Source organism: Fistularia commersonii, chromosome 14 (assembly GCF_037954325.1).
Source record: "Fistularia commersonii isolate RoL2024-O1a breed Wild chromosome 14, RoL_Fcom_v1.0, whole genome shotgun sequence".
Taxonomy (NCBI): Eukaryota; Metazoa; Chordata; class Actinopteri; order Syngnathiformes; family Fistulariidae; genus Fistularia; species Fistularia commersonii.
In genome coordinates this window covers 17,989,105-18,008,320 of record NC_141297.1, presented here as the reverse complement: position 1 = coordinate 18,008,320, position 19,216 = coordinate 17,989,105, and the positions used below count along the sequence as shown (strand labels likewise).

Sequence of the window (19,216 nt, the reverse complement as noted above, 5' to 3'; positions counted from 1 at the left end):
CCTGGCCCCGAGACAGAGTTGCACAAGGCTGGGTCTCACCAGGACGGGCCCCAGGCAGGGTGAAGGCAGGATAGGGGTCCGGTCGTGACAGGGATCCGCTGTGGTCAGGGTTGTTGGACAACCACAATCCCCCAGCACCAGGCAGAGCGTGCCGCTGCCCTTTATAGGGATCTTGATTAGCGGCCGCTGCTGCAGCTGGCGCCGATTACGAATTGAACCCAGGTGTGAGACCCTCACAGGCACGGTAAAAGCTTAATTTTAAAATACTTCTAATGAGCAAGTTAGGTCAAACAAAAAAGGACATAGTGAAACAAATGCTTCTCTGAGTTTTTAAGACTTCTTTATTTAAACTGATAATATACAATGATGCTTTGCTGGTGGTGAACAAATTTGTGAAAGGGCCCCATATCTGGTTTCTTTCACTTGACATTTCTTTCATCAAATATAGCCAACTGCAAAAGAGTGACAATACTGGGAATATTTCCTGTATTTAAAAGTCTAAATCAAAGATTTAAATTCTACAGTGTCATTCACATATCAATAAGTGACTGAGCTCAAATCAGAAGTCCAGTGTAGTTTAATTTGTACAGAATGACCCCACTAGTTCACAGACCCTCACAGAGCTCTTCCAGCCAGAGAAATGAACAAAATGAACCATACAATCACCATTTTACCTGATAATTTCTGGTAAATTTTCATCAATCCAAAATGAGTTAATCTCTCTTCGGGAAATCAGCTGTTGGTGCTTGATTGGATTAATAACCAAATCTTTCTAAAAATGAAGAAGTGCCTCAGTCCTGCTCTGGTCTGTTTGGTTTGTTTTTGAGCTTAAGCCTCAGTCATCAACTTAGAAGAAACCCCATCTCTTAGTTAGCCATCTCTGACTTTGGCAGCAAGTGCAGAGTTCTCCTGTCGAATTGCCTTGTAGTCCTCCAGGATTCTCTCCAGGTTAGCCACAGTTTTGTTACCAGTTTCTGTCTCAATCTGAGGAAATATTGGGAAAATGGTAAGAAACACTCATCTTGTCTTTTCCACTGTTTCACAATCAGAACAAGTTGAATGTGACTAAGGCCTTGACAAATATGTATCAACTCTTATGTATCAAATCACATTGAGCAAGACCTTAAACGACATAAGTATGTATCACTTGTGCAAGTTTCCCTTTTCATTACCTGGATCAGGGGGCGGCAACCTTTAATGCTTAAAGAGCCATTTGTAATAATTTCCCATAGAAAAGAAACCATTGTATTTATCCTATTAATTAGGAAACAAAGGACCGAATTTATAGGATTCCTCCAAAGCAACCCCAAATGCTCAAAAATGGATTTCACTGAGCACTGCAAAATATATTTATAAATCAAACAGTCAATTAAAATATTCATTTTACCTGGTTTATCTGCATGCATCTTTACACTGCTGTAAAAGCTCAATGAGTGGCGTCTAAAAGAAATTAAACACGTTTTATTTCATGTTACAAGATCTTCATCTTGAGAGCAGAACCAGCTGGAGGGACATTTTGCTGTAGCAGATTCCCAGCACATGTGCCACACCCTGCAGCATATCACCTGCAGTACCATCAGAAGTGACTGGGGGCAGCAAACAGCTCAAGCGCACTTCCAGATGAGCTGAACGACTTCTACACTCGCTTCAACCAACCTAGTGGGACTTTTGTCACTAGAGACACTCAGGGCACACCACTCTGTGTCACTGGCAGCAGTGAGCTTGGTTCTGAGGAGGAAAAACCCCCCAGAAGGCAGCTGGCCTGGACAACATCCTCAGTCAGGCACTGAAGCACAGCTGTTTGATGCAGACACACATCTTCATAGACACTTTCAACCTGTCGCTCACCCAGGCCTCTGTTCTCACGTGCTGTAAGTCCACCATGATTGTGCCCCTCCCTAAGAAAACCGCAGTGGCCAACCACAATGACTATCACCCTATTGCACTCACCTAAACAATAATGAAGTGCTTTGAACGGACAGTCATGGTCCAAGGTAGCAAGGATGGTACCTTTAATGTGGATCACTACAATATGCATTCAGGAAAAAATGGTGTGCTGGTGACGCAGTCAACACAGCCATCACCCACTTAGAAGGCAAGGGCACCTATGTCAGAATGCTGTTTATTGACTACAGGTCAGAATGCAACACAGTCATCCCACATCGACTTGCTGAGAAGCTCCTCAACCTTGGTCTGACACATGCCCTCTGCAACTAGGTGTTGAGCTTTATAATAAGGTAAGATAAGAACAACTTTATTTATCCTGAAGGAAATTGTTGTGCCAGAGTTTCAAGCAAAAACATAACAATAATACAAAATAGTAGGAAGGAGGGAGAATAAGAAATACAATAAAATATATATTGTCAAGGTTAAGGCTATCAAGTGTTTTTAGGTCTTAATAACAAAGATTTGAAGATTTTCTGCGGCTGAGGGAAGAGGAATTAAAAAGTCTGATAGCCTCAGGTAGGAAAGACCTCCTGTGGCGTTGAGTTGAGCTCCTTGGTGGTATCAATCTACGACTGTAAGAGCTCTGACAGGATGTCAGTGTGGCATGCAGGGGGTGATGGACGTTGGCCATGATGCTGAGGAGCTTTCTCAGCATCCTCCTCTCTGACACCTGCACAACAGACTCCAGCTTCACTCCCAGGACAGACCCAGCTCTCCTGATGAGCTTGTTGAGTCTGTTGGTGTCAGCTGTCTTGAGCCTGCTGCCCCAGCACACAACAGCGTATAAGATGACGCTGAACACCACCGAGAGGTAAAACATCTGCATTATGGTCCTACAGACGTTGAAAGATCTGAGGCTCCTGAGGAAGAACAGGCGGCTCTGACCCTTCTTGATGATGGCATTGGTGTTCAAGGTCCAGTCGAGTTTATTGTCCAAGTGGACACCAGCGTATTTGTAGGTGTCCACAATGTCCACTTCAGCACCCCTGATGGTGACCGGATTCAGGTGGGTCCTTTGTTTCCTGAAATCCACCACTAGCTCCTTTGTCTTAGACACATTGAGCTGCAGGTGGTTCAGTCCACACCACTCCACAAACCTGTCCACCACACTCCTGTACTCCTCCTCCTGGCCTCCATTGATGCAGCCCACGATGGCAGAGTCATCGGAGAATTTCTGCTGGTGGCAGGACTGCGAGGAGAACCTGAAGTCTGAGGTGTATAGCGTTAACAGGAAGGGAGACAGGACCGTCCCCTGTGGCGCCCCCTGCTGCTCACAATGGTGTCCAACATGATGTTTCCCAGGCTCATGTACTGCGGCCGACCTGTGAGGTAGTTGTTGATCCAGGCCGCGAGTGGAGCATCCACCTGCACGTCCAGAAGCTTCCTGTTCAGCAGGGCAGGTCAAATGGTGTTGAAAGCACTGGAGAAGTCAAAGAACATGACTCTCACAATGCTTCCTGCCTCCTCAAGGTGGGTGTAGACTCTGTGCAGCAGGAAGATGATGGCGTCTTCCACTCCTATCCGGGGCTGGTATGCGAACTGCAGGGGGCCCAGCGAAGGTCCGACAGACCCCATCACCCCAACATCACTCAGACCCCAGTCAGTGAGAACTGGGAACTGCACATCAGGGACCCCCCCGGGGTTCTGAGCTGAGCTCTGTGCTATACATCCTCTTAACCTGTGACTGCACGGTGTCCCAGACCAACACCAACAACAGGTGGAGAGGGTAAAAAAGTTTCTCTGGACTCACAGTAGCAATTATGTCACTTGGTCTCACAACACCTATCACCTCCTGAGGAAGTCATAGCAGTGGCTGAACTTCCCCAGACGCATCATGAAGAGTGTCAACAGCTCCATCACTGTGTGGACGCTGCACAGCTCAGGACAGGAAGGCTATACTGAGGGTGATCAAGACAGCTAAGAAAATGTCTTCCTGTCACTAGAGGACATTGACATATCAAGAGCATCAGGAGGGCCCAAGGTGTCACAAAGGACATTACACCTCCGCAAGACAACCTTTTCACAGTTCTGCCATAAGGTAGACACTAAGGAACTAAGAGACTTGCAAAGTCTTTTTCCCTGCATGCTGTCAAACTCCTCAATTCTCTCCACACTATAAACCCCCAATGACTGCTAGAACTGCATGAGAGCAAATTTACTCCCCCTCCTTAATCTCTAACACAATTTCCTGCTTAGGGTAGTATTTATCCATTCATCCATCCACTGTCTACAGCAAGGGTGTCAAACATATACGGCCCGTGGGCCGTAATCAGCTCGAAAGGAGGTTCGATCAAGTCCGCAGGATGATTTGAGAGTAAAAAAAATGCATAAAAGACATGGATTATATTTTCTTAATTAAATGCAACTCAAAAATTATCCACTCGGGGTGCACCGTTTTGGTCAGAGTAGAAAACCCACATCACCGAGACAGGCCAAAGAGCAGACGGTATCAATGCGCTGTCTGCTGCTTGTTAAGACGTTGTTTCTACCCTGTTTTCTCCCTCCCCACTCCATCTTATTAGCCAAAATGTTATCAAAACAGAGAAAAGTAGATAAAGAGTGTAGAATTTTCAAAGAAAAATGGACTACGTCCTATTTATTTACGGAGACGCACGAGAAGCCTTTGTGCTTGGTGAGATTGCAACAACTTTCGGTATTTAAGGAATATAATATTCGGCGCCACTATGAGACTCATCACAGCAAAAAATATCACAGCTTGCAAGGACAACTGAGAAGAGATAAGATCAACGAACTGTTGGCTGGTCTAAGGAAACAGCAGTCCACTTTCACCCATAGCCGAGAAGTCAGTGAATCGACGGTGAAAGTCAGCTACCTAATTGCTAGTGAAATAGCATTAGCATCAAAGCCATATTCCGACGGTGACTTTGTTAAAAGATGCATGATGAAGGCGGCTGAACTCGTATGTCCCGAGAAGCGACCAGCTTTTGCCAATATTAGCCTGAGGAAGAATACTATGGCAGAGAGGATTTTGGAACTATCGGCAGATTTAGACAGCCAATTGAAACAGAGATGATTGGAAAGAAAACAGGTGTCGTGACAAAGTTCAGAGAGAGAGTACAAGCCCTTAATGGAGGAGATTGTTTCTGGACATTTCACTGTATTTTGCACAAGGTGGCATTGTGTTGAAGGTCCTTGAAAATGGACCACGTCATGGAGGTGGTTGTTCATGCTGTAAATTTCATCCAACCTAGAGGTCTAAGAAAATATGAGGTATTTCATGAAATGTTTTGTAAAAGGACTGTTGATTAAATTTCAAGATTTTCCTAATGTTCTTGTGCTTCTTTACACCAAAACAAAGGAAAGACATGATATTTTGGTTATTTATAGCTAAGTATGCTATAATTTTAATGGTCCGGCCCACTTGACATCTACCCAGGCCGTATGTGGCCCACGATGTGAAATGAGTTTGACACTCCTGGTCTACAGTTTATCCTGCTCAGGGTTGTATGGGCAATAGGCAAACAACCATTCACTCATTTGTCGAAATCTTCCTGTCGTGGCATCTGGACTTTAATATCTTCAATTGAAGATGCTTCACCACTCATCTGAGAGGCTTCTTTGTTCTAATGACTTGTGGGGAGTTTCTGGGTTTTGAGTGGATCAAGGTTATGGTGGCTTGTTATGTAAATGACAGAGTTGGCAAACAGAAACTATCTAAGGGGTTTTTTTTTGCTAAGGGGGGTGCCATTCATTGGAACTAAATAGCAACTTTGTGGGATTACCCAGATTGGATTATGAAAAGGTAAAGCTAAACAAAGGAGTGAAACCTCTTGGAGCACATGAACTGAGGCTCATGCAGATGTTACCGGGGCCTGGTTCTGGTGGTGAAGGTAAATCCTGGTTGTTTGGAGGGTGCAGATGGCCTAGTCCATGTGTGCAAACCTGTCTTGGTTATACGTTTGTGAATGGTTGTGTCTGAGTCCCCCTCCTCTGTTCAGAGATGTTTTTCTGTTTTGACAAAGTTGGCTTCTTTGACTCCTCTCTTGAACCATCTGGCATTGCTCCTTTCAAAAGAGTGACCGTTGTCCATACGTTTGTGAATGGTTGTGTCTGAGTCCCCCTCCTCTGTTCAGAGATGGTTTTCTGTTTTGACAAAGTTGGCTTCTTTGACTCCTCTCTTGAATCATCTGGCATTGCTCCTTTCAACAGAGTGACCGTTGTCCTTCAGGTGTAAGTGGACCACGATGTCCTGCCCTGAAGTGGTGGCTCTCCGTTGTTGGGCCATCGGTTTATGCAGAGGTTGTTCGGTCTCTCCAGGATTGCGAGGATGTAGACATCCTCGCAATCCTCAGTGCAAGTGACAGCATTCACCACATTCTCTATCTTATACCTGGGTGTTATGTCCTTTCGATGTACCAGTTTTTGTCTCTGGGTGTTGTGGGGTTTAAAATGCACCAGTATATGTTTTTTGTTGAACACCCTTCGGAGTTTCTCTGAAACACCAGCAACATATTGTTTGATGATGAGCTTTTGTTCCTTGTTTTCCTCCTGTTCTATATTCCTGCGTGTAGTGGTTTTTGATTTGGGGAAGGCCCAATTAGGGTAGCCGCAGCATCTCAGGGCTTTCCTAATGTGTTTACCTCATCGAGCCAAGGACATCCCATCAACTGCTGAAGGCAACAAGGTTGAGGTAGAGTTCTGATTACCCCCAGTTTGTGCTCAAGGGGGTGGTGTGAGTTGAAAAGTAAATACTGTTCTCTGTGTGTTGGTTGCCTTTAAATCTTGATGTCCAAGCTTCTGTCTTGTTGGATGTGAATGCAACAGTCCAAGACGGGGAGTTGGTTAGCAGTGACGTCCGCCCTTATGAATTTGAGGGGGTGTTGATCATGATGAGGTGAGTGGTGAAAGCTTCTATCTCAATCTTCTTGATCTTGACCCCTGTGTTGTCTATATACCTGAATCAGTGGCTTGGTGGTGTTCCCTTGAACAAAGCGAGGGCCTTCCTCTTAACCTCCTCCATGTACATGTTCATCACTATAGGGGATATGGGCTTCTGGGTACAGTCGATAATAAAGTGGTTTGTCCATGGCTGTATCCTTTTCTAGAAGCTGTAGACAGCTGACCACTTTCTTCTTGTATTGTATGTGTTGGCTGGGTCCTGTTTCAGGGTTTCATATGTTGTTGTGTCCCTGATGAGATTGTCCATCTTTGCTTAGTAATCCTTTTTATCCAGAACTTCTGTACATCTACCTTTGTCGGCTGGGAGGATGGATGCTCTTGTTCTTTTGGAGTGGGGAGAGCGCCGTCTTGTCTTCAGGTATTAAATTGGATGGGGGTGGTTTGGCACTGAAGAGTGCTGCTGAGACCTTGAGTTGGATATGCTCAGCTTCTGTATCGGAGATGTGGTTGTTGCGTATGGCTGTTTCATTTAACATGATGATGTCATCTATTGGGACCCAATCTGGGTTGACTGCAAAATTTAGACCTCTAGACAGGACACCAATATCATTGGGTTTAGTTGGTGGCTGCATAACTTCCTAACCCAGTTCTTGTTGTCTGTGTTGGGGGTATTTTTGTTTCCGTTCCATGTAAGGATTGCGTTGGAATGAGGCCTGGTTAGTTTCTTCTGGAGATAGCAGAAATTTCTGTCTCCGTCTTTCCTTGCTAATGTTGTGTTGAGTTGTCTGTGCCTTCTCTACAAACCTGTTAATGTCCTCCATGACCAAACCAGAAAAATGTGATGTTGTTTCTTCCCTTATTTGTGTGAGTTTGGTTTCCAGGACGTCTATCATGAAGTGTGTCTGTCTTATCCGTTCATTAAGAAGCTGTCATTGGGTTCTCTGAAGGATGCCTTCTGCTCTGTGCCCCTTGATGGAGGAAAGTAGACGTAAGGCTGTTTGGGGTGAAATGGTGGCTCGTTTGTGTTGGGCCATCAGATTGTGCAGCGGTTGTTCGGTCTCTCCAATGTAGACATCATCACAATCCTAAATGCAAGTGACAGGATACACCACATTCTCTGCGCTCTCTTTCAGCTTCAGCTCCTTCTGTGCTCTCCTCTGCTCTTTCCCCATTCCTGAAGCATCTTTCCTTTTTATTCAAAAGCTCCTTCAGGTCAGTTGTGGTCCAGGTTTTATTGTTGGGCAGTCTTTGATGGGATAACAGCATCCACACAGAAGTAGTTGTGCACTGGATAGACAGTTAGTCATGGTGCTAGTGGCTTTAAAGCACCCCCTGCAGAGATTTCTGTCCGTCTTCTGACCAGTCTCTCACATTTCTGGTTGCAGTGGACTGTTGTTGGAAAATGGGAGAGTACTTACAGGTGAGAAGTACCAGTTGTGATCGGAGTTCCATAAGTGAGGGTAAGGTAGGAGACTGGTATGCGTCCTCAACGTATTCTTAGAGCAGCTAACGCAGAGGTGTCAAAGTCAAATACACGGAGGGCCAAAAAAACAAATTTGTTACAAGCTGAGGGCCAGACCAATTCAGTGTTTATTATATCATATTGAACTGACCGAACATAGCCTATTGAACCAAGACCTAAATACATAAATGAAATTGCATGCATTCTAAACTGAAGATGCAATATCGTGCTGCTCTATGATCACATCAATTACTGCTTTCAAATAGTAAAATGAGAAAATAAAAATAAATAAATCAAATCAGTTGTATTCTTTCTGATGGCTCCTATCTGCAATCAGTCCATTAACTGAAAAATAAATCTATTAACTGAAAAATAAATATGAACAAATAAAATACAAAAATCTATGGCACACAGACAAAATAATATTTTTTTCAAAGAAAAATCACATGTCTTGTAGAAAAAAATGTAAAAATTTAATTGACTGAAAAACTAAAAATACGTTCATGCTCTGTGATGATCACTTGTCTGAGGCTGAGCCTGATACTTGGTGGTGTCTCATCTTTTGTACAAGTTCATCAATGTTCGGGGTCAGGCTCTGAGATGAGGAAATCCTCAGGATTGAGCGAAGGTGCTTATCATTAAGACGGCTCCTGAGCGATGATTTGTTTAGCTTCATCAAAGAGAGCAGTTATTCACTCAGGTATATGCTGCAAAACATAGAGAGCATCCGAGCAGCTTGGATGCGCAGCTGGGGCATTATGACGGGGATGAAACGTGCAAACTCAGCAGCACCCACTCTCATGTTTTTCCTTCCGTGTGTCATTGTACTGGAGCTCAATCAACTCCATTTGTAGGTTTGGTGGTGCGCTTTTCACGTCAACTGCAAAAGAATTGCAGAGCAGTGCAAACCTGCTTTTTTGGGCTTCAAAGTCAGCAAATCGCCGTCGGGAGTCGGCTGCAAGTATGTTGATCATATAGGCAAACTGTACTACTTCCAATGGTCTGGCAGCTGGAAAGTGGCTCAAGTTTTCTATACGCATCTGCAGCCAAACTTTCTCCCCATAAAAGACACACAGGTTTGCCTTTTACATGTACTCTGCCTCCCACCTGCCTTGAATTCCCCTGTTTTCAGCGTCCACCTTTTGTCAAGCCATTTTCGGGGAGGAGGTAGCTGAAATTTGACATCTGCTCTGACTGCTGATGAAGAATGAAACCAGCTGCGCCGCAGTGAGTTCGCGCGGTACCGTTGCATTGTAGTGAATGTAGTATTGGTGAGGCCAAAACACCAGCAGGCGGCTGTGGCCTGCGGGCTGGTTCTAATAATAATTCAATTTCATCCCAGGGGCCAGAGATAATTTGTTCACGGGCTCCCGCGGGCCGTGACTTTGACATATGTGATCTAACGAATTGATGAGAAGTTTGTGAATCACCAGAGGTGTGATTGAAATGACAAGAGATGACTAGGAGTGCATTTGGATGTGTCTGGAGTCTGCATGTGACGTTATCTGCTCAGTAGCTGCCAGAGTCGGCAGAATGTAAACCATGATAATGATGGCACATGTGAACTCCTCTTCCAAACAGTATAGATGCAGGGTCACCACTAGCAGTTCAATGTCTGGGCTCACCATGATATGGCAGGTATTACACCACTTTTAGTAATGAAGGCTTTAAGAAGGAACCATTCTTAAGACAGTAAAACAAACCTTCATATACAATGACAAGATGTTTGCATTCTTTTTCTTACATTGCTATCATTATTTCTCCATTTTCTTACTGATTGTAGCAGAGTTTGGCAGTAATTTAACAAGGGGTCAAATTTAAAATTCACCCCTTCCTGTATTTTACGGTTTTTGTCTAGCAGATCCTGAAGTAATCGCTGTGATTAATCTGATTTTCCTGGGATTTCCTGTCAAAAGCTAACAGGGTAAAGTTCCAGAATGTTGCATGCAACATCTTAAAAGTGTTTGATGTAAATCAAATTCCCACCTGTTCTTCGAGGTCTCGAATCTCTCTTAGGATCGTGCCCGTGTCCTCAATTGTTTGAATCAATTGGTGGCAGTTCTGGGGAGGGGGTGCAAAGCTAGATTAAGTAAAACCATGTCTCAAATGTGTTAAAGAGTAAAACAAAAGAAAGATGATGTATATCTTACTTCATGTAGGGCAGCCAGGTACTTGTAGGCCTTGCGGACAGACTCGTCCTTTTTGGCATCCTTTAAGGTAATTTGAAATAAATGGTCAATTACACTCACAAAAATACTGACGATTGATTGAACAATGATTTGATAAATCTGGGAACAAACATTTATGAAAACCTCATCTCTTTTCGGTTTTCTTTCCAAATCATCATATCACAACATGAGCATATTTTTTTTTCCAATAGTGGAGTGTCTCGGTTCCTGTGATTTACACTTTTAACTCAAGGCAGCCACTTTCTTCCAAACTTGCCATTGTAATTGCCCAGTTCTTGCTATCTCTTGACCTACAAATAATTTTCTCACTTTTCTTTGCAAATAGTTCCTTACCACCCATCCCATCAGGAGATGGGTAATTTGTAAAGACCCATGTCATAAAATGTATTCTCACAGGTATGGAGGTATCATTTAAAAGTCTGAAAGCTATGTATTGCATAATGTTTGTGCAATTCAGAGCAACATCAGAACCTATTTATATGGTTTACATAATCAAAAATACAAAAATAGATGTTTGTTATAATTCATTGAATGTATTTTGTACTATGCTTATACTTCCTTGCCACATTTACTTATTACACAGAATTTCACAACTTAGGCGCCTTTGTCCTCTGATAGTGATAGCCTTTGAATTGGATTTTATTTACAAATAGTAAAAGAAGGACAAATGAGACTTACATGAGTTAGATATTCCTTTCACTAAAAACAATAATCCACTAAATCAGTGTTCCCCTACCCCCGGTACCGGTCCGCAGATCATTTGGTACTGGTCTGCAAAGAAAATCTTTCTTGAACAAATTGTAGTTTTTTCATTTGATGTTTTGGATCTTATTTTGAAAAATGATTGTTTCCGCTTTCGCCTTACTGTTGCCTAAGATAAAGTGTAATTGTTGTGTTCAGATAAATACTGTGAACTGACAAAAGTTTATATTATTTGAACCCCTGAGCCTCTAACTGGTCTGCAGAAACATTTTCATGCATAAAACCTGTCCCCGGCACAAAAAACGTTGGGGGCCGCTGCAATCCATCACACGGACTATTGAATGAATAACACATATTTAGTGTTCCAAATCAAACAAATTTTATCACACCAAAAGTCAGAAGGACTCAGCTGTCTTCACTTAGAAAAATCACATTGTTGCTTAACCTGACAGATACACAAAATGAAACACAGACCTTAAAGACCAGCTCATCAGTCACAGCAAAAGTCCTATCCAATTTTCCGGTAAGACTGTTTATCTCTTTTTGCAACTCCTTGGTGTCAGACAAAATCTGTGGAGGGGATAAAAACAGTTTTGTTGAGAAATTTGCTTCTCGTTGATAGCACAGACTGAGTTTTTCTTTTGACAACTCATTCTTCTGACTTTCTGCATTCCTAAATTTAATCCTTGTCATAGGCATGTCAAGGTTCAGTCAACTTTCAAGGCAGTTTAACTTAAAAACAAAAACATTTTTCACATTTCAGATCATCGGTTGGTAAAGAACATAAGGCTCTTGTTAGAACAACAGTTTACTAAGATTCGCTGCGCTGACCAGTCTCATCACATCTCAAATACCGCTGTCACTGTCAATTTTGTATTTTCCCGTCCCTACTACTGTAAACATAATTTGTTTACCTCAGCAAGATCTTTCTTTGCGTCTATACATGCCAAGCTAGCCCATGAATGGTAGTTAAGTTCACACAATCAGTTATTTTTCTTTTAAATTCTTTAATTATGCCAATAATAGATACAAAATGTATTTCAATTGTTTAGGTTATGAAATAGGGGGTGAGTCTCAGAGGTGGTTGCACTTTTATTACTCATTTTCATTGAAATAGCTGCACTACAAGTGTGAAAGAGATCAAACACAATTTTGTTTTAGTTCGATTCCCAAAGAAATCTTTTGACTGTTGACGATGTGAATGTTGACTATATCGTTCAAGATACCAGATATTAAAGACAAGAATAAGACAAGAATCCTGAATGAAGGGCTAATGGAAAATTTCTAGAACTATACTTAAAAAAAAGAGATCAATTACATTCTAAAGATTTGTTTTTTTTTTTGTCTAGTTCACCAGAGATAGTCCATTAAATGCTTGATGTCAAGTAAAATGTCAGTCTTTTATACAAGTTGCTGTTATGTTTTTGCAACCTCTAAGAAATTCATGACTTGCTTTGAATTTTCTACACTGCAAACATTTTCATGGTCCCCATTCTGAACTGCATAATTTATTGCTTCCACTAAACTCTGTTTTAGCTCCTCCGAACCTCTATGCTTCCAATGGATACCATTTGCCTTGAAGCTTCTTGCAGACAAATGTTTTATCTCTTGCCCTCTCATTTTATCATAAAATTGAACTTGGCTTGGTTTGTTGAGGATATAGCCTCTCATCCAAGAGCTTCTTCAATTCTAACTGACTGTGGGGAGTTTGAAGTATATAAGCACTAGGGAAAGGGGTAGGCCCTGAAGTTTCCTGTGCTTGGCAAAAAATGTGCATTGTTAGGAACAATAGACACTGGTTGGCTGTCTTGAGTAGGGGTTGAGCAGGGTTCATTTGGCTGTCAGTTGTGAGTTAGCAACACTTGACCTGGATGATTGAGAACCTTTACAATCATAAATTTCACTACTTGCTTATCCACCCCACAAAAAGTCTGTCCCTCTTTTGTCTATCTTATGTTCCTGCCCCTTCTAGAAGAAGGTATTCACAAGAGCAATTTCCATCCTTTCTGCAAAGTCTACCACCATCTGTTTCTCTGTCTTTCTATCCTGGACACCAAACCTGCCAATCACTTCCTTATCACCTTTGTTGTCTGCATCAGCATATCAAATACCACCCTCTCAGCTCTGAAGACATTGAGCATCACTTAATCTAATTCACCTCAGAATTTCCCTATCTATGGGACATAGCCGCTAAAAACATTGAGCATTGCCCCTTAAACAACTTCACAGATGAACCCCCAAACGTCAAAGCAGCCATCTTCTCACAATGATTTGTTCACATACCTTTGTAATTTCAGCCTTTTGTTTCTTGATGTTGCTTACAATCTCAAGGATCCTCTGGGTATAAGACGCTCGAGAAGTGTCTTGGGCTTGACTATCTAACTGTGTTACCTTGAGTGGACAACAGACAATCTAAATTAATTAATGAATGGATTAATAGAGTATGCCCAGGCTTCCAAAATAAATTGAATTGACTGGTACCAGCTGCTTGTATAGTTCTTCCTTCTTCTTTGCCTCATCTGATGAAACGCAGATTTTATCATGAAGAGACTTGATTTCAGACAGTTTTTGGGAGGATTCCCGCTGAAAGAAACAAAATAATTAGCAGACTAATTTTGCTCTATCAGAATTCAGCATTTCTGAACATGGCTTCATGCCAAGAAAGAGTACAACAGATGCAGTATGTGTGTTGAGAATGCTAATAGAAAAGTACAGAGAAGGCCAGAGGGAGTTGCACTGTGTTTTTGTAGACCTAGAAAAAGCATATGACAGGGTGCCAAGAGAGGAGCTCTGATATTGTATGAGGAAGTCTGGAGTGGCAGAGAAGTATGTTAAACTAGTGCAGGACATGTATGCTAGCTGTGAGATAGTGGTACGGTGTGCTGTGGGAGTAACAGAGAAGTTCAAGGTGGAGGTGGGACTCCATCAGGGATTAGCTCAATGGTGATGGATAGGCTGACAGATGAGGTTAGACAGGAATCTCCATGGACTGTGATGTTTGCAGATGACATTGCGATCTGTAGTAAGAGGCTACAGGGAGTGGAGATCAAGAAATTGGAGGATTTCAGGTACTTGGGATCAACAGTCCAGAGCAACAGAAAGGGTGGAGAATAGGTGACGAGACGGGTCCAAGCAGGTTGGAATAGGTGGAGAAAAGTGTCCGGGGTACTATGTGATAGAACACTTTTGGCCAGAATGAAAGGAAAAGTGTACAAGACAGTGGTGAGACCAGCGATGTTGTATGGCCTAGAAACAGGTACAATGATGAAAAGACAGGGGGCAGAATTTGAGGTGGCAGAGATGAAGATGTTGAGGTTCTCTTTGGGAGTGACCAGGATGGATAGGGTCAGGAATGAGTCTATCAGAGGAACCGCACGTTAGATGTTTTGGAGAGAAGGTCAGAGAAGCCAGACTGAGATGGTTCTGTCATGTACAAAGGAGGGAAAGAGAATATATTGGTAGATGGATGCTGGCATTGGAGCTACCAGGCAAGAGGTCTCGAGGAAGACCAACAGGAAGATTTATGGACGCAGTGAGAGAGGATATGAAGGTAGTTGGAGTGAGAGAGGAGGATAGAGAGAATAGGGTTAGATGGAGAAAGTTGATTTGCTGTGGCGACCCCTTAAGGGAAAAGCCGAAAGAAGAGGAAGAAATAAATCAATTAATCTATGTTTACACACACTTACATCCTGATGACTACAGATTTCTTTGAGCCTGCGGTGCTCATCAATGAGTGGAGCACGGTGTTTCTCCCACTGAGTGGCAAGGCTCAATACATGATTGGCACTGGCCTCTACCAGATCCTAGCAACAACAAACCAGAATTTCAAATAAGTTTGGATGCCCAATAACATTTGAAGGACAGACCTATTTAACTCAGCTCTCTTACCTGAAGATTCACTAGGTGGGTCTCTGCATTTGGCAACATGTCAATTGTTTTCTTCTTTAAGTGTACCTTTTCCACTTCCTCACTGTTTTCCACTTCTCGCTGCTTCAACTCATCATACACCTGCACTCAAACAATTATACATTTGAAAAAAGATTTTTGTTACTGTTCAAACATTATGGCTGCTGTTATGACACCGCTCCTGTACATCTTTTTTAATCAAGTATTTCCTTATTTGCTTTCGTCAACTCTGGAGTCTCATTAGACACCAAATTACATTGACATGAAATTACAGGAGGGGGGGAGGGGGGGGCCCTTGTAGTTTACAATCTACTTTTTTGAACTTTCTTTTAGGTTTCAGGGGTAAAAAAACAAGTTGTTCAAAAAGAATATTGATATTCCTCATATACACATCCCAAAAAATTAAATGTCATGAAAAAGTTGAATATTTTTGTCACTTATTTCAGATAGTGAAACACATTTTATACAGTCATTACACACTGCATGAAATATTTTAAGCCTTTCAAGCTACTTTGATGATTATGACTTACAGACACTGAAATGCAAAATTCAGTGTCTCAGAAAATTTGAATATTGTGAAAAGTTCAACCTTGAAAAGTCAGTGTCACACCCTAAAAGCCTAATCAAGTCAACACACCTGCAAAGGTTTCCAGAGCCTTTAAATGGTCTCAGTCTGGGTCAATAGGCTACACAATCATATGCCAAGAAGATGGTCATTGACACCTCCACATGAGGATAAGCCGCAAAAGATCATTGCTAAAGAAACTGGTTGTTCAGAGTGCTGTATCCAAGAATATTCATAGAAAGTTGAGTGGTAGGAACAGGTGCAGAAGCACAAGGGATAACAGCCTTGAGAAGATTGTCAAGCAAAATCCATTACAGCATTTGAGGGAGCTTCACAAGGAGTGGACTGAGGCTGGGGTCCGTGTATCTAGTGCCACAACGCATAGACAAATCTTGCAACAAATGTTGCAATAATTCTGTCAAGTCAATCCTGAACCATGGACATCAAAAGTGTCTTATCTGGGCTTTGGAGAAAAAGACCTGAACTGTTGCTCAGTGGCCCAAACTCCTCTTTTCAAATCTAAGTAAATTTTGAATATCTGGTGTAACAGTGCTTGATTGGCCAGCAATCTTGTATGACCAGAGCCCCATAGAGAAACTATGGAGTATTATCAAGAGGAAGATGAGACACACCAGACTTAACAGCGCAGATGACCTCAAGGCCGCTTGTGTAATATGCTAATTTTCTGAGATACTGAAATTTGGTTTTCGTTATCCAGCAAATAATACTGAACTTCCATCCATTTATCCATTTATCCATCCATCCATCTTCTGCTGCTTATCCTGCACTCAGGGTCGCAGGGGATGCTGGAGCCTATCCCTGCTATCATTGGGCGAGAGGCAGGGTACACACTGGACTGGTTGCCAGTCAATTGCAGGGCCACACAAATAGACAACCAACCATGATATTCAATTTTTTGATATATACCTATATATGCATATTTATATGCAGCCATGCATATATCTTAATTCCAACTAAGAGCATATTTCTGGATGTTCTGTGGGTCTTTAATAAAGCTGTGGCGATGATGTGACTGTACAGTTACTTCATAAAAGATAAAATAAAATCCTCAACCTTACAAACTACTGACACAATTTATTTACAGAGCTGATGCAATCCTGCAGTCATGCAGTGCATTGTGCAAAGTAAACACCAGCTGAGATGAATGTTGTGACCATTTACATTTCCCTTGAATACTTCAATATGTGAGTAATAACAGCATCAACTATGCAACTTAATTAGAACTACATTTACAGTATAATACCAGATGAAGAGAAATTTAGAGAAAGAGTGTCTGTGTGGGTAGGACCTGTGCATTTGTGACACTCAGCTGCTTCATGTTTCCTGCTAGCTGGTCCACATCACAGCAAAGCTGCTTGAACTGCAGCAGCAGTGAATCCAGCTCTTTCTGCTGACAGCGCTGAGTGTCACTCCCTGACTGGCGCCCAAGTTGTATAGGACCAGCCAGATTTTCTGGATCCTGGATCTTAAACACACAATGTTACAGTTAGCATACACTTATATCCAACAGCATATAATAGAGATCAATAATACACCATACTCCAGACATACTCCAGACACAAATTTTAATACTTCTGGCCCTAGTGTGCTACGCACTGATGAGAAGTTGAACTTCTGGGTATGGGTAAAGTGAGAGCCATTGGTCAGGATGTCCTCATGAGGGGCGGAGCCTCTGAAGGCTTGTAGTACATCTGACAGGTCAGTGTTAAAGTGAAAATGACCAAAGGCACTTTTAGGAGGTGGATGTACTGCAAACCGTAGCTGCTCCTGGATGCGTTTTTGCAATCGCATCAGTTTCCTGGCCCTGTAGTCCTGTTGAGAGAGAAAGAAAATGTGTCAGGATGTTGACAGCACACAAAGCCTGTTTTGCATCATGCTTAGCCTTCAGAACAATTTAATCTTCAAAGTGATTAGTCAGGCTAACATACTATTTTTACATTAGATTGAAATACATGAACGCAAAGTTTTCAAGCACAGTCACAATGTATTAGTTCTGACTGCTAAATATATATTTTCTGAGCCAGAGCAATATTTACGCAACATCTTTTTTCCATCATATATAATGCAATAGGAAAAAGTAAGAGATGGATGTCATTTGTATACACCTTTATAATCCTGTACACATTTATGGGTTTATGGGGTGTCAATAGTACATGAGGTGCCAGAGGAGAGGTAGTACTTCTGTTGGAGAAACTTGTCATGCTGTCCTGAGTAGTTTGTTCACCTTGGACCCCACATGATACTCAACTCCCACCTGTGGCTCCCTGTAGCTGTTTGCAACAGCAGCCACACCCTGGAAACGGCTCCAACTGTGCATCAATAATAGGTGAAGGTAAGTGGATCTGCAAAACTGTCAAGTCAAGGCTTGTCTATGCATGTGAAGACTGGACCTAGAGGATTGCACAGAGGAAATCAACTAGTTTTAATGGGCAGATAGGTAGACCTAGCAAGGCTCTGTGGATCACAACCAGGTCACAGTGACACACACCAGGACACTGCTGAGCATTTATTGAATTCTGCCTTGGTTCCAGTTGTCTTGACTAGGACAACTGAATTATGACAGGCTGGGGTGAGAGAGAGTGATACAGAAAACTTGCATAACTCTTTCTCATTATAATCCAATTTATGCAAGTCAAGACATCACCTGTCTCCCATTCACATCCTCTCAGTCAGTTCCTGTGGTGATGGGCAAGTGACAAAGCAGCAGGCAAGGATACAGTGGAAGCTGGAGCCATAACCACCACACACACAACTAACTAAACTAGCAGAGGCTACTGCCCAACCTTAAGGTGAAAAGGTCCTGTTCACATATAACTGTGCACTCAAAATTGCCACAGGGTCCAAGATGCAGGACAGCGTGAATTGTTTCTCCAATGCATGCATGAAGTGAACGTGTGTATTGCTTGGGCAAGGTCTGCCTTTGTATGGCTGAAAGTGTGTCTCTTTGAAGAGTTTTGATAGCGACCCAAGTTCCTGGGAAGTTCTGGAGCAAGACCGCCAAACTTGGCGCAAAACTGCATCAACACAAGTGCTCTTCAGTGAGCAGAAAAGGACTACAGAGGTGCATAGAAAATCCAAGCAACGCAAATTTAGAGACCACCACTCGCCAACAAGCTCATCACACTACCTATTATCAACTGCAGCAGTGCCCTCAAAGCTCAGAACTGTTCAGGCATAGCCATATACAACCATCCTTACCAGGATACCAGGAAGGAGTCGAGAAGAGAGCAAATAAACGTCTTCGCAAGTGACTTAAATCCCATCAAGATTCACATCAATAGAGATATACAGGTCTGGCCATTTACAAGTATTACTATCATCAGTGGTTGAAGAGTTCAAGAGTTCAAGGTGGCAAAGTGCAGGGTTGTGATGATGTGCTACAACTCCACTGATGAAAAGGTCTAAAGTGCAGGGGTCACTACAAGTTCAGGATACAAATGGATACCTGACACATCAGTGGCACAAGATGAAAGCACGCTGAAGCTGAAGGACATCATTAGAAACCCATGCATAGGGAGGCAAGGACTCAGATCCAACCACTTCAAAAGGAGACCCAAGGAAGAG

The 19,216-nt window shown here is 42.5% G+C and overlaps 1 protein-coding gene across 2 annotated transcripts in view; it reads right to left on the bottom strand.

Annotated features, from left to right (window-relative positions):
• Positions 1-321: 321 nt before the first annotated feature.
• Positions 322-19,216, bottom strand: part of ccdc22 (CCC complex scaffolding subunit CCDC22) — a 30,710-nt gene continuing 11,815 nt past the window's right edge. Inside the window, exons 7-16 of one of the 2 annotated variants that reach the window (XM_086159554.1) lie at positions 17,249-17,464; positions 16,941-17,117; positions 15,049-15,168; positions 14,847-14,963; positions 13,642-13,743; positions 13,444-13,551; positions 11,635-11,730; positions 10,420-10,479; positions 10,256-10,330; positions 322-984 (exon numbers count right to left, since the gene is read on the bottom strand). In XM_086159554.1, the coding sequence (XP_086015680.1) occupies positions 871-984; positions 10,256-10,330; positions 10,420-10,479; positions 11,635-11,730; positions 13,444-13,551; positions 13,642-13,743; positions 14,847-14,963; positions 15,049-15,168; positions 16,941-17,117; positions 17,249-17,464 (1,185 nt within the window). In that variant the 3' untranslated portion in view covers positions 322-870. The remainder of the gene's footprint in view (positions 985-10,255; positions 10,331-10,419; positions 10,480-11,634; positions 11,731-13,443; positions 13,552-13,641; positions 13,744-14,846; positions 14,964-15,048; positions 15,169-16,940; positions 17,118-17,248; positions 17,465-19,216) is intronic. The other variant, XM_086159555.1, reaches the window with a different exon arrangement.